At 44.8% G+C, this 14,905-nt stretch overlaps 1 protein-coding gene across 1 annotated transcript; it reads left to right on the plus strand.

The window, feature by feature from the left end:
• Positions 1 to 258: 258 nt before the first annotated feature.
• On the plus strand, positions 259 to 7,557 carry LOC308381667 (uncharacterized protein; the record flags this gene model as incomplete). The annotated part of the gene is made up of 3 exons (XM_080859254.1): positions 259 to 304; positions 583 to 1,868; positions 7,510 to 7,557. 3 exons carry the CDS (start codon positions 259 to 261, stop codon positions 7,555 to 7,557), a joined length of 1,380 nt encoding a protein of 459 aa, XP_080715380.1.
• Positions 7,558 to 14,905: the final 7,348 nt, after the last annotated feature.

Here is a 14,905-nt window from a genome sequence, read left to right on the forward strand (position 1 = left end):
ATCCCTTTATATTTACATTCTCTCAAAGCACGTCGATTGCCTTTTCGGACTTACATACGCAACATTTGCAGCGTGAAGAAGGGACACTGTTGTGGTATACCATCCGTGGTGCACAAAAATAGGTTGACTTCACATTTGGACTTCAGTCTTGTAAACATGCTTAACAACATGGATTTGAACTCTCAAGACTCATACTACCTCCATTTCGAAAACTCCTCACTTGGAAGGGAAGCTACTGGAGAGAAAGATAATCAGGATATGTTTGGAGATGCTGACAGCGCAACACCTGCTCCCTTCGCAACTGGTAAGTTCACTGCTGCGGTATAATCTGTTGCTGTTCAGTCAAATACATTGACATTTACAAATATTGCTGTTAATTTGCAAAAGCAATTTAAGTGGTGTGATTGCATGTGCTTTAAATGTAGTGGCATTGCAGTTCTTTTGTAATTTCATTCAAATGGAGAATGGTGAATTTGCCTATTGAATGTTTTTTTTTAGGCTTATGTAACAAACGCATCATATGCATTTGCACTCATTTCATGATAGTGTAATGACACAAAGTTTTTTTTTCTGTCTTTTTAGGAGGGACACTTGTTACCCCAAAAACGGAACCTACAAATTCAGATTTTCTTTATAACCCTTGTGACGGCGCAAAAGGTGGCTACGCTTCCTCCCTTGCATACTCTGGCAGCTTCTATGTTGAGACATCTCAGGGCGCATCGTGCAGCACGGAGACTCTCCTCAACATGATCACCGAGATTGTCGGTATTTCAACTACGCCTTTAACTGAGGTGCAGCTGCAAAGCGGGACCGGGACGTCGTACACCACCAGCCCACCTTCGATAGAGAACACAAGCGGCGGTTTTAGCGACGCAGGGGTCCAGAGGCAAGCGCCCGCTTGCACCACCACCACCCCGCCCCTTTTCTCCCCGGGGAATATGTGTCAAACGTTCTCCGACGCGCAGACCAACACACAAGCTCCTGAGGCAACCTCCACTCAGTTAAACTTTTCTCTTCCCACACCAGTTGTGAGTCAAAAGCCATCCGAACCTCAGTCTGAAACAGCTTCGTTCCCAGTGGTCGTGAAGAACGAATTCGAAAGCAGTTGCTATGAGTGGGGCGCCTTTAATAAAACTGACACCTACTTGGACGCGGGGTTTCAGTCGGAGACATTTCCCATGTCTAGTGATTTCCCACCTGATCAAGTCGATGTGAAGGAACTTCTGGACACATTCTCCCCTATTTGCCCCAACCCAGACATGGAGTTCAAAGTAGAGAGTGTAATCAAACAGGAGCAGTGTTTCACGGATACATGCTCACAAAGTTTCAGCACCCCACTTTTTAGTTACCCCTCCCCAGCTATTGATCTCTCAACCAATAATCTTCTGAAACAGACTTTATTTCCAAATATTGAGCTGCAGCCCCTGTCGAGTCAGTGCGACACTTCATACACATCTTCCACTATTGACTCTATTTTGTATTCCTCGTTGCTGCCTGAGTCTTTTAATCAGACCTACACTCGCCCGCAAAAGGCACCCCGTGTGAAGAAAACTCCTGGTTCCTCCACTGGCCCAGCCAAAGAAAAGCCTTTCACTTGCCCTATGGAAAACTGCGATCGACGCTTCTCCAGGTCCGACGAGCTCAACAGGCACATTCGCATCCACACTGGACACAAACCCTTTCAGTGCCGCATCTGTTTACGCAGCTTTAGCCGAAGCGATCACCTGACAACCCACACCCGGACTCACACGGGAGAGAAGCCATTCTCCTGCGACGTATGCGGCAAACGATTTGCCAGGAGCGACGAGAGGAAGCGCCATGGACGTGTTCATCTTAAACAGAAAGAGAAGATGGAGCTGAAGCCTCAAGTGATTAGCGCATGGCCATTTACTCTCCCCGAAGGCATTTGAGGCGCTCATTAAAAACGCGCTTTAAATTGGCTTTATGTCAAAATCTTTCCGTCTTGGAAGATTCAGCCCGTGCGAAAACAGCTGGTCACTGATCGATGTCTGTGCGGTGTGAGGCATGGTTCCAAAAGACCCGGCTTTAGTGTCTAAGGCCTGAAAGAAGACAGAGAGACAGAATGAAACAGTATGCTTTAAATGCGACTGACTTTAGGGGGAAGTGCCTGTTCGACCCCCATACTTACAAAGTGCTGCTGAACCCCCTATGCAACAATTGCATAAATTGATTGTAAAAGACTTCCAAGTGTCCATGCAGACAGACAACCCGGTATTCCAAACGATCTCACCAGTTTGCAAGGGAACGCAGCAGCAGCAGAACATTGAGTGGTCTGGTACTTTCAGTGCTGGACAGCTCCGAACACTACACTAAAGCCTAAAGCGGTACTACACCGAAGAGCTGGAATGTATTGCACTTACAGTAACTACACTGAGATGTCCACTTTCAAATTGAGAGTCTTTTATGCTTCTGAGGCTTTTATATACCATCGCTGCCAGCAGTTATGCTTCTTTGAAATGCATGTTTATATGTTCAGTATTATTGATTAAGATCGAAGATTACGATCACAACGTGGTCCCAATAGGAGGCGGAGGAAATGCTATCTGACCTCCTTTTATAACATGAATGTAAGATATGTTGGCGTGACTACAAAGCTATTCATTTGTGCCAAGGTTTCCAGATTTATTTTGTTTGTTTTCTGTTAAAATGCTTTCTAATAGTTATTGTGTTGTTCTTAATAATGGCAAAAAATAATTAATTGTGTAGGACGTACGTGGATAATAAGTGGATAAAATAAATATATTTGTATGACTATATTTAATTTGTATTTTTATAACTGTGTATCTATATTTCCACAACAACTTGTTCTTGTTGATTTTTTAAAGATACACTGAATTTCTAAACTTACTCACGATGTTCTCGTGTGATAGGTTTTTTGCAAGGCCTCAGGAAAGTGGTTCATCTATTTAACTACAATTCCAGAAAATAGCTGATGTCCCTGCTGTGTAATACCAGACCTGTGACTGGTTTCAAACATTTTCTGTCAAAAAAGGAGTTGGATAGTATCCGGTATGAACAGAGACTTACATGACATCATTTAAGAACTGAACATGTTGAATCACAATATATGTATATATTTTTGAATTACAATAAGTTGTAGTTTGTGACAACTGGCTGTCCAAGCCAGAACATTTGCAGTTGAGTAACCAGGTAGCACACATTGCTGCGATTTCCTGTACCTCTTTTATAGATGACAAATGAGCTATTTCAAAAAGGCATCCTGACTAAACTGAAATGTGCTTCTTCATAATGGAATGTCTTTAATTGAGATTGTCAAGAACAATCAGGGTAAAACAAAGATAAAGTGATCATGCCTTAAGTTATATTAACTGCTCGGAAATGTTTGTATATATTCTCACTGTTTATACAGAATACTTTGAATGAGCATTTGATGTTGTTATTTTTATGACAAATGTTTATGAATAAAACCTTTTGTTTTCTTGAACCACTCTCGAGGTGCTTTGTTGAATATCTACACTGACACAGCAGAAATAAAACACTCAAGGGAAAACTAGAAATGGTGGCTTCTTCTAGGGCACTATCCCATCTCCATTCTCTCAAGTGGTCTTCCATTTGATAGCTGCCATCTCATACCCCATTTTATCCAGTGCCTTAGCTAGACAAGTCAAAGTGTATTTCGACAATATAGATAGACAATGCTTTACTCAAAGGGTAGAACTGTTACGGTTCAACTAGTAATATTAAAGATTTAAAGACTAAAGATGAAAGAAGTTCCAATTAAGAGACACCTCACAGCTGTCACTCACTCTGCCTGATACCTACAGCAGCCTGTAATGGAACACAACCACCACTTTGGGTTGATGAATAGTCTAATGCTTCCCCCAGGCGCTTAATTGTGACCATGCCGTGTGAAGACAAAGATGGGAGTCCCTTGTTGTTGCCTGATTTGAATGAGTGAGAATAAAAACACATGTGTGTGTGTGTGTGTGACCTGATGCTTTCCCTGCACTGGGAGTGAAAGGCGGGCATGAGAGAGATCCTTTGTTTTCTGCACTGTGGCTGGAGGAGATCAGCGTAAATGACAAGCCTCATTAGCAACACATTATGTAGTTAGAGCGCTGATGTCCCCGCTGATGTGGTCCTGCCGAGTCCTCCACGCCAACCTTCTCGTCGCCCCCCCCCCCCACTTATTCATATGTACATCTGATATTCACTTCCCACAAACAGAACCTCTTTCTCTTTCTTTCTTTCTCTCTTTGTCCCTCTCTGTCCTTGTGTCCAGTGTGTGAGAGAGATGGGGAGCTGTGTGTCTCCTGTGTGTGTGTGAGAGATGGGGAGCTGTGTGTCTCCTGTGTGTGAGAGAGAGATGGGGAGCTGTGTGTGAGAGAGATGGGGAGCTGTGTGTGTGAGAGATGGGGAGCTGTGTGTCTCCTGTGTGTGTGTGAGAGGTGGGGAGCTGTATGTCTCCTGTGTGTGAGAGAGATGGGGAGCTGTGTGTGAGAGAGATGGGGAGCTGTGTGTCTCTTGTGTGTGTGAGAGAGATGGGGAGCTGTGTGTGTCTCCTGTGTGTGTGAGAGAGATGGGGAGCTGTGTGTCTCCTGTGTGTGAGAGAGATGGGGAGCTGTGTGTCTCTTGTGTGTGTGAGAGAGATGGGGAGCTGTCAGTGGAGGCTTGGCTCGGCTTCCCTGGGTGTCTCGCCTGGTTCTCCAGGCCGCTACAATCTGTCGCCGAGAGGCAAGCAGGCAGCAGCAGCCCCAGGAACTCCATGGTGAGCGGTTCGGTACGTAGGACGCCCGTGAGGACATGATGTGACGCAGCCTGTTGGCAGAACATCGGGCCAAGGCCCACGCCAATGCGTGAGAGAGCCGGCACTGTCCGTCTCAGTGACACAACACTGACCATGTGATCAGAGCGGGCCCTCCACCCCAGCTCCTGGGCAGGGGCGCAGATAGCACTGGGGACGGGGGGGGGGGACATGTCCCCCCCAGATTCATAGTGACCCCGATCTGTCCCCCCCCCCCCACTCTCCCTACGTAAGGCGACAATCATCAGTTAATAACTCTGCACAGCTGATTAGGCGATGTTAGCGCCCCCCCCCAGTTTAAAAATCGCATCTCCACCTGAGCTCCTGGGGCAGAGAGCATTAGTGTATGGTGGTGATACTCTTATGGGATACCATCAAAAAAGCACTTCTCCCTTTATCTCTGGAGAACACGTTACTACAGAGCCAAGCAGAAACCTGTACAATATAAATGGTCTCTTGTTGCAACAGTAATACTTCAAAAATAACAAATGGGTAACCCCAAAATGGCTCTGGTGAGAACCCTTGATTTGAAAGAGTACAGTTGCTATTATAGTCCTCTTACAGTGGTCACTGGAAAGTAAGTGAGATGGTAATGTACTGGGAAGCCAGGCTGCTGCATTGACCATATCATGGCACTTGATTTCTGAAGCATTGTTAAACTATGGCACTAGCTTGCGCAGCTCACACTTACACATATGCAAAGAATAATGTTGGCAGCCAGCATTTGGTATGGTATGGCACTAACTCAGTAACCCTGACCACCTAATGGAAGTGAATGAGTGCACTCCAAGGCAGAGAACACACCTATTGCTTTGGGGAATGGGGGTTACAAAAGTAGGGGCAGCTGCATTAACACATTTTTTTTTTTGAGAAGTTTTGAGTATTAATGATAGAAATCTCTGAATCCAACTAATTGATCAGTAAATCGAGGCGCTTGTCTCAATCCTCAGTACAGAATAGCACATAAATGTATAGAGAGGAAACTAATCGCGGGGTCCAGACCCCTCACCCTCACCTCAAAGAGCATTGCAATATCAGACTTCTTGTTCAAATCCACCGAAGAGCAGTCGATGTTATTTTGTGCAGTGGATTAACAGGGGGAACTTTTGTTTGTCTTTTTCCAAAAAAATTACATAATTATTATTGCTGGTTGAATAAATCAACAGGCTGTTCATCTGTTTTGTACATCATTTCTGACTAGAGATAAAAAAACACGCACCGTGAAAAAGAGTAGAGGATTATGAGGCGACCACCCGACCCATAGTCACAGCACATAGGCTACCTAGTTGTTAGCCTACATCCGGTCCTCCATGAAGATGTATTTTCCATGAGACACTATTAATATGGAAAGTAAATTAATTATGAGTGCAGTATAAAGTGGGTTGTCTTCGCAAATGTCAATTCCTCGCATCGAATGTTTGCTTTCTTGTAATTGCGAGAGTCTAGCGTTTAGTGTGTAAGTCGAAGGTCTTGTTAAGTGTGGAGAATGGTTATATGGATTTCAAGTGTGCCCTAATAATCAGAGTCGCACTTTAGACAGTCTGTATTGCGGCGCGGCCGCTCCAGATTGATCCGTTCTAGCGTAATCACTGCGTGATTTTATCCCCCATTGCAGCGATGTGCAGTCGGCTCTGGTCCTTGGGTGGGCCTCGTAATCAGGCTGCATAATCACACGGTTCTAATGGCAATCAACCGCAGCGGATTAATTCCCCGGGATGGCGGGAGCCAGGCGGGCCAAGGTCTGATCCTTCAGCGGGGTGTAGGTGTTTTGGAGAGTCCAGGTGATTAAGACAAGAATGGCGAGGTAAAGGAGCTCGTTATGCAAACATTTGAGTACCTTATTCTCGCCATTGTTCGGAAAATGAATTTCTTCATTAGTATTACCAGTCAGGACAGATACCCGCTAGTGACAGATTGAACAACTTTCCATGGAGTTTTTCATCCATGTTAAATTACAAGTAAACCTCTGCGGGTCAAGGAGTCTAGTCTTGAGCTGTCTTCCTCTGCGCAATATTGCTATGGCAACAAAGTCAAAGGTGTCGAGTTGCATCCAAACGGAATGGAGAGAGGTGAACGTTTTGAGTGAGATAAATCGCTTCAAACCAATTCAATCACACTGTAGTACAATTCGCCCCTGTCCTTGATGGGAACGATTGAGGCAAAGGGTCTTGTATAAGACCCCCAGAGCACATCTCAGCAATGTCCATGATGATGAAGCTCTACACTGTTGAACCAAGCAAAATTCAGAACCTGAATGTGCAAATGCATAAGCCCAAATCCTGTTTTACATCCAAAATGACCGCTGTCTCAGTACAATTGAGCCTGGTAAGGTAATCAACCCTGAATGCATTTTATTTTTAACCTACAGTATATTTGAGAAGAGTTTTAACTTGCGCTCTCAGAGTAGCTTAGCTTAAACATCTTTCGTCACTGAACAGCCTCTAAAGAGGTCTGCAACTTACAAATCCTTCCACTTGACATCCAGCACCTCCTCCCTTCCACTGTGAGTGGCATTCAGGACTTGATCAGCCAGCACTGTGTCAGTGTCAGTGCCAGTGTCTCTGTGTGTCTACCGCTGGTCTGAGGATGGATGGCAGGATGTACTGTTAACCATTAGCCCGATGCTGTCTGAAATGCTCCTCCTCACAAGCGATGGCTGCTTCCTTCACTATGACAGATCAGTGCTCATTGCTGTCACTGTGTTCTCCACACCTGTGTCACAGGGGACGTTGAGCCATGCAGGGGCTTTCCAGGCACTCTTAGGGCCCTGAGCAAAAGTTTGAGCATGGGCCCCTTAACCCTATACCCCTGACCCCCATGTCTACACGTCTACAACGGCTCAAGTGAGCCTTTTAGTTTTCAAAAGTACAGAATGAATTGCATACTATACTGTATTTAGTGATTGTCATGTTTGTGCACATATAGATCATGAGCAGAGCAAGAGGTGGAAAGTGATGGAACTGCTACAAATAAATAATTATGTATCAATTGTAATAGTTAAAAATGTGTGTGTGTGTACACGCCTTATACAGAATACTGTAATAAGATATTTAGTAATCCAAGGCACTGTCATATTCATATAAGAATAAACTGATCATACCTTCTTTCTTTAGTATTTGGTCTGCTACCTTGAAAACAGATGTTACTTCAGTTGGTTTTGAGAGAACAATGCCAGCTATTCACATCCACCGAAAGGCCTTTTTTTAAGATCTTTATGAAATTCTTAATCCACAGCCTTGGCTACATGCTAGGTTATGCCAAAGCTTTGTCCATTGTCAGACCTGAATAACCATATTACACACAGTATCGGCTGCTTATCCATGAAAACAGGTTATTAAAGCAGATGACAGCGTAGGACATAACCATAGCAGCCAGAATGTAAACGCAAACTCCTTACAGAACACCTAGCACATTAAATAGTGTACATTTATTTGTATTAAATAATTGTTATCAGATTTGTCAACCCATTTATCTGCAGGGACAAATTAAACTGTTGCCATACCTACTTCAGTCAACGTAACTGACTCTCACTAACCACTACTTTGTTTTTCTTTTTCCCTTCCTATTGCCCGCTTATTCGTTTCGAGTAGTATTACAGGTAGTTGCATTTCTCAATGTTACAGCACTGCAGCCCAATTATGAAGCTCCTAGCGAGCTAATGTTATGTGGACCTGGTAGGAAGTTTCTGGACATGTCATTGAGGTTTCCCCGCACGAAATCATCGATTTTAAGGGTGTTCTCACAGAATTGTTGTTGCTATGGACTAAGGTAATTAGCTATCCTCGAGGGCCCCTTCCAGTTTGGGGCCCCAGGCTATTGCATGCTTTGCCTCCCTGTCGTAACGCCCCTGGGTGGCATGTCTTTCTGAGCCTGACCCTAGATTGACTGATGTACTGCCTGAAATTCAATCCTGTCTGGTTCCCTTCGGGCTCAAATACACATAAGCGTTTTTTTTTTTTAAACGCGACGCTAGGAAATGCATTGATTCCTATGTTACGGCGCGCTTTGCGTGAAAGCGCGCCGTACCATAGGAATCAATGCATTTCCTAGCGTCGCGTTTTAAAAAAAACGCCTATGTGTATTTGAGCCCTTCTCCAGTGCTGTACACACTTTCTAGATTTAAGATGGGTTGGAGCTCTTGGTGATGGTTGGCACTGATGACTATGAATGTAGTTACAGAAACTCCATCCTTGTGTGCGTTTATGTTAGAAGCATGGCGGCAGTAGTTGATAAACTCTGGGATGACAAAGGACTGTTATAAGCATAGCAGTAGTTGATAAACTCTGGAATGACAAAGGACTGTTATAAGCATAGCAGTAGTTGATAAACTCTGGGATGTCAAAAGACTGTTAGAAGCATGGCAGTAGTTGATAAACTCTGGGATGTCAAAAGACTGTTAGAGGCATGGCAGTAGTTGATAAACTCTGGGATGACAAAGGACTGCAGCTACAGTACAAGCCACCGCTTTGTTGCTAACTGAAAAAACCCAACAAGTGTCATCCAAGCGGTGCCATCTCTCCGAATCCTGTAAAACACTCTGCTTTTCGATACTAATGCAAGTCCATAAGACCCATGTTCCATAAAAGGCATGCATAGTAGAATCGCCCATGAGAGGGAGTTGCCGTAGAGATGAATGCACCCCGGCAGCAGAACAGGACAGTGATGGCAGCACGGCTGACATTTGCACTGCAGTAATGAGGCATGTCTTCAGATCGGGCTGTGCCACATCATCCAGCAGCCCAAGGACCGGTGAGGCAGACCTGCTGTGGACCGTCACTGTCACTTCAGACCTCCCTCACCGCGGCTCATAGCCAGTGTCAGCCAGAGATGGACAGACAGAGAGCCAGAGCTGGAGAGAGAGAGAGAGAGAGAGAGAGAGAGAGATAGATAGAGAGAGAGAGAGAGAGAGAGAGAGAGAGAGAGAGAGAGAGAGAGAGAGAGAGAGAGAGAGAGAGACGTAAAAAAATGAAAGAGAGACTTCGTATGATGGAGGGGCCTAGGGGGACGTAATGGCGGCGAACAGGCAGGCAGGCAGGCAGGCAGGCAGGCAGGCAGGCAGGCAGGCAGGCAGGCAGGCAGGCAGGCAGGCAGGCAGGCAGGCAGGCAGGCAGGCAGGCAGGCAGGCAGGCAGGCAGGCAGGCAGGCAGGCAGGCAGGCAGGCAGGCAGGCAGGCAGGCAGGCAGGCAGGCAGGGGGAGAGCCGAGGAGAGGAGCCTGGCAGAAGCCTGGACAAAGAGAGCATTAGGAGTGTGTGTGTGGGCAGGAAGAGCTGCTGCTGCTCCCGTGCTGAAGTGTATCAGCCCAAGCTCAGCTGGAGGAATCTGTGCCCGCGCTCCTCGCTCCGCTCTCACTGCTGATGAATCATCACAGAATGCGCCCATTAAGGATCCGATCAGCATGAAATATATGCACATATATTGCTATGGATGAATAGAGTCACTGCTCTTGATGTTTTTTTTTTTTTTTTCATGCCACACAGTGTTTTAGTCTTATTATGTGTTAAAATGGTGAGGGGGAGGGGGAGGGGGGTCGGGGGGATGGGTTTCTTGGTTTGCTCTAACAACACAGGCGAGAGCGAATTAAGACCATTTCTATCCTTCACACGGACAGATCTGTAAGATACCACCACGTTCGGTGATCCTAGAAGACGGCCAATTAAAAACACTTTAACATCATTATCAGCCTTTTCCCCCGTGGAGGAACAAGACAGCAAACTTCATTGTAGGAGCTTATTAGGATAAGTGACATTTAAATTCCTCCAAAGCCAAGAATGATGTGCTAATCTGGCTGTGATCGTGCAGGGGAGGTGGGTCAGCAGCCAGAGAGTTACCACAGCGGATCAGAAGGGCATGACTCTCACTCCGGCCCTGATGGCCCTGATGGCCCAGCCATATGCTCACTGTCATGCACAATACAGAGAGAGTCACTTTCAGCCATTTTGCCTATTTCATCAGTTGTTATATCAAACTGTCAATCCACATAGTCCAGGCCTAATCCCTGTGTTTTCAGGCCCCTTTATCAACAGTTTTAGTCCCGCTAATGAAAAAAGAAAAGTGGCATGTATACCCCCCACTACCCCCCTCTGTGATGCATAATGGTATGTCCCCACCCACCTTGGCCCCTTTGATAAGATGGATGTCAGTGTGAGGAGCGGGGGGGCATGAGGAGAGTCTTCCCTGTGTCTCACTGTAAAGGCCCCATGCGGTGACTAACACAGGAGCCCTTTAGGAGCCCTTTAGGAGCCATGCTGGAGCCATGCTAAGGACAGGGCGCTTCTCAGATCAACAAGGATCTAAGCCAATTGCCTGCTGAGAGTTTTTAAAGAAGGCATCTATCAAGCCACAAATCACCACCTAAATGCATGCCTTGTAATCTTGTTTGATGAACCCATTTTAAATTCAAAGCACAACCACACACACAAACACACACACACACACACACACACACACATTAATCCTCATGTTCTCAGCAATGATGACAGTGGGATATGTAGTATAACTATGTAAATGAATGTAACACTTGTGTTATTACTTCAGCAGCATAAGTGAGAGTAGTTTCGGCACAAGTGCGAATGGAATAAGCAAATTACTTCATCAAATAGAATGATAATAATAGAAAGTCCTTCTCTGCTTGGCTCACCACACCTTTTTCCACCCACTCCTCATAGAGATACATTTCTGCACAGTTTAGTTTAGTTCCCTTTGGGATAACGCATGCATTCTGTCCCCCTCACTAATTATCAGTATTACCTACACAGAAGAGCTGTGCCAAATTGAGATTTTGTGGCCATATTGGTGTTTAAAATAGATTGGTTATATCTTTCACAGCACCAGCATGCCTTCGTAGCGCTTAATTCACATTGCAGTCACATCACCTTCTCAAAAAAAAAACACAAATACTACCAAGCAGACTTTACCCATATTGGTGTGACCGCAAAGCACTTTCATGTGATAGGTTGCTAGCATCACCAATTGGCTTCCCATTAGATTATCTGCAGGATTTCACAGTAATGGCACTTTAAACAGAAGTGGATGATGATCTTTGGATGTTTTTGGTCTTGGTGTGTGTTCAGTATGCCTCTGGCTCCTGTTGGGAAAGCAGGGCTTAGCAGGACAACCTGTCAGTGCTTCCCCCATCCGTCTCCTGCAGACTGAGATGTGTGACAGGTCTGCAGCGGCCTCCGCAGGCTTCGATCCACCAGCCGCTGTATTAACCATTAACCAAATCCTATTGCGTGTGAGGGAAAGAGGAAGCAGGTATGAAGACAGATATCACCATTCCTTCACACTGGGACACCAGTCCTACAAGCTCTATTGTACCGGCAACACTGTTGGCAGGATGGCTGGGTTAATCATTAACCACATACAGATGCAGTGCTGAAGCCCTGGGTCCTGTAGCTGGGATCGTCCTCCAGTAGTGATGGATTATGTGGCCCAGCTAACCATTTACCCGGTCCTTGACACACTCTTTTTTTCTGTAGGGTGGATGGAGGGATGGATGTTGTCAAAAGAATTCAACATCACACTCCTCCCTTTTTTCTGCATCCTGTTTTGTCACTCAAAGCTGACACGTTTGATCTGTGGACAGCTCGGATACCGCTGGTGACATTTTAGGATGAGGAAGTTTGTCACCAAGTCTTATCAGGGAGATTACAGTTCTTGTGTTTTAGACACCAAAGGACGAGTTTTTTTGGGTCCACTTTTTTAGTTTTTTAAGATTTATTTTTGGGCTTTTAATTGATAGTTGTAGTGAAAAGTGGGACAAGAAATGTGGGGAGAAGAGGTAGTGAGTGGACTGGAGAAATGACACCAGGCCAGAATCGAACCCGTGTCCTCCATGGGCATCAAGCCGGAATGTGGTCGGGGCTACTGGTTGAGCCACAGTGCCCCCCCTTCAAGGTCCACTTTAGATTGTCCTTAAGTTAAAAGTTCTATAGGTCATATTCTATGGTGTGCTTTAAAAGCCTTCTCCTGCACCTCACCTCTTATTTTGGCCTTTCTGGTCAGAGAGGGGAGAGGTGGCAGGGTAGTGGTCAGTCCATTAGTTGGCTGTACAGAGAGGTCGTTCTTCCCTGCAGCCGTCAGTAACGGACACGCCTGCTGCATGCTGGTCATGTGTCCAGAGTGGTCCAACCCTAAAGTAACGGCTTCATACAACCCAGACTAACCTGAGGGTTCACCTATGCAGCCCCGTCCTGTCATGAACCACACCAGAGCCCTCACTTCAAATAGACGCACTACTTCCAAAGGAGAGTGTGATAAAGGCTAACCGGGGTCCTCCTTGCAGAATGGGACCAAATGAATGCATCCATCACAATTCCCCCGAGCGTTTTAGTATTCTGTTACTTCAAGGCCAGCAGCAAGAGTACAGTACAAAACTGTATAACGGTCTAACATCATTTTGCCAGTGTGCTTTCCTCTGTCTACAATGTTAACATTTTTTTCAGAATAAACCTGCAAGTACGTCAGAACCCTTACTTCCTTGTTGTATTCCTTTACATCAAGGACAGGACTACATTTCAAACAATTCCTTGTAATTGTGTTGGTATTCTCTCCAACGTAATGTTCTATGCACTGTGCCTATTTATAGTTTTGAAGTGTATTTTATAATTTACATAAAAGCCTCTATATATAGCCAGGCTCAGGTGGTGTGACAGTCATTTGATGGGACCCCTGCTAGGGGTTAAGTTAACACACACACTGGTAGTTAATACTATTAACATGCAAATGAACGCAACAATTCAACAGCCTGTTGTCATACCTACACTGCAAGCCCAAATAAGTTCAGCTGGGAAAAAAAAAAAAAATTCACAAGAGCCATACTTGATAAGACATACTCTGTTACTATGGCAACGTCCATGGCTCAAGTTAAGAATGCTGCGGTCTGTGTTATCACTGTCATCACTGCGCCTGGATTCTCATAATTACTAGCATGGCTTTGTCATTAATGGCGAGGTGTCTGATCACCATTCATTGTGCTCTCGTGTAGTCAGTTTGTGTTGAATTGCACAGAAAGATTTAAAGTTTTGCTGCTATTTTACTTGTCATGTTCAAAGGGTAATGGCACACCATCTATTCACTGCAGGGAGGTCGAGGTGACTTGCTACCTGCAGGGGTTTCAACGGTCGCGCACAGGCAGGGGGGGGGGGGGGGGGATTGGGGGGGGGATTTCAAGCCATTTCAGTGAGTTAGAAAAATAACTTGAATTTCCTCAGCGTTTTAGTCATGCTGTGTCTCAGTTGAATTGGTATGCACACCATGTGCCTGTCATTATGAAGCCTCTCCCCCTCGATTTTGTTGATATTTCATCCACTTAGCGTTGTTAATGACCACTTGAGGTATTCAACTGGCATGAATGCTACTGAACTTGACTTTATTATTTCATGTTGTTGTGCCCTCGCATCACTCTCAGGCCAGAAAGAACTCTTACACCACATTTCCTGGAATAACAGGTACACTACATATTCAAACATTTGTAAAATGTCAGCTGAAAAGGATTCTCTCATAGTGATTCTCCTTGACCCTTTCTTGCCAGTCATGTTGTTTAAAATGTAAATTAAATGAATTGTATAGAGTTCTTTTAAATAATTAATATTCCATAATTCCATGTTTATATAATGCTCAACTGCTCATATCTGCTGTTTTAATGACTTTGTGTCAAAATCGTTACATTGTTCTCTTTAAATAGCATTTCTTACTTGGATGATTGTAATTGCAATAGTTTACACAGTATATTTACATTACATATACGTATATTATATAATGTATACAAAATGGTGACTGTGATATACCTGCCTGCTTTTGCTGACAAACAGCAGAACTGACCATGGTCTCCTGGAGAAATGTGCATTTCTGCATTGTCTTTGAAAAGCTATAATCTACAGCTTTTCCCAGTGTAGAGTTGGAAACCCTGACATTCACTTTCATGCTGCCCTCTGCTGGTTAGAGGTGGTCTCTACAAGTGATTAAAATGACCCTTTTTTATATACCTTTGTGCACTTTCTTCAGATGAGAGTTTCTAGGCAGGCACTTCAATCCTAAATCCCACTGTAAACCCTAAATCTAGTTCGGCCTGGAAAGATGAATTAAGATAAATTAAGTTTCCCTGGAGAGACTGAATA

This window comes from Sprattus sprattus, assembly GCF_963457725.1.
Source record: "Sprattus sprattus genome assembly, chromosome: 20".
NCBI lineage: Eukaryota > Metazoa > Chordata > Actinopteri > Clupeiformes > Clupeidae > Sprattus > Sprattus sprattus.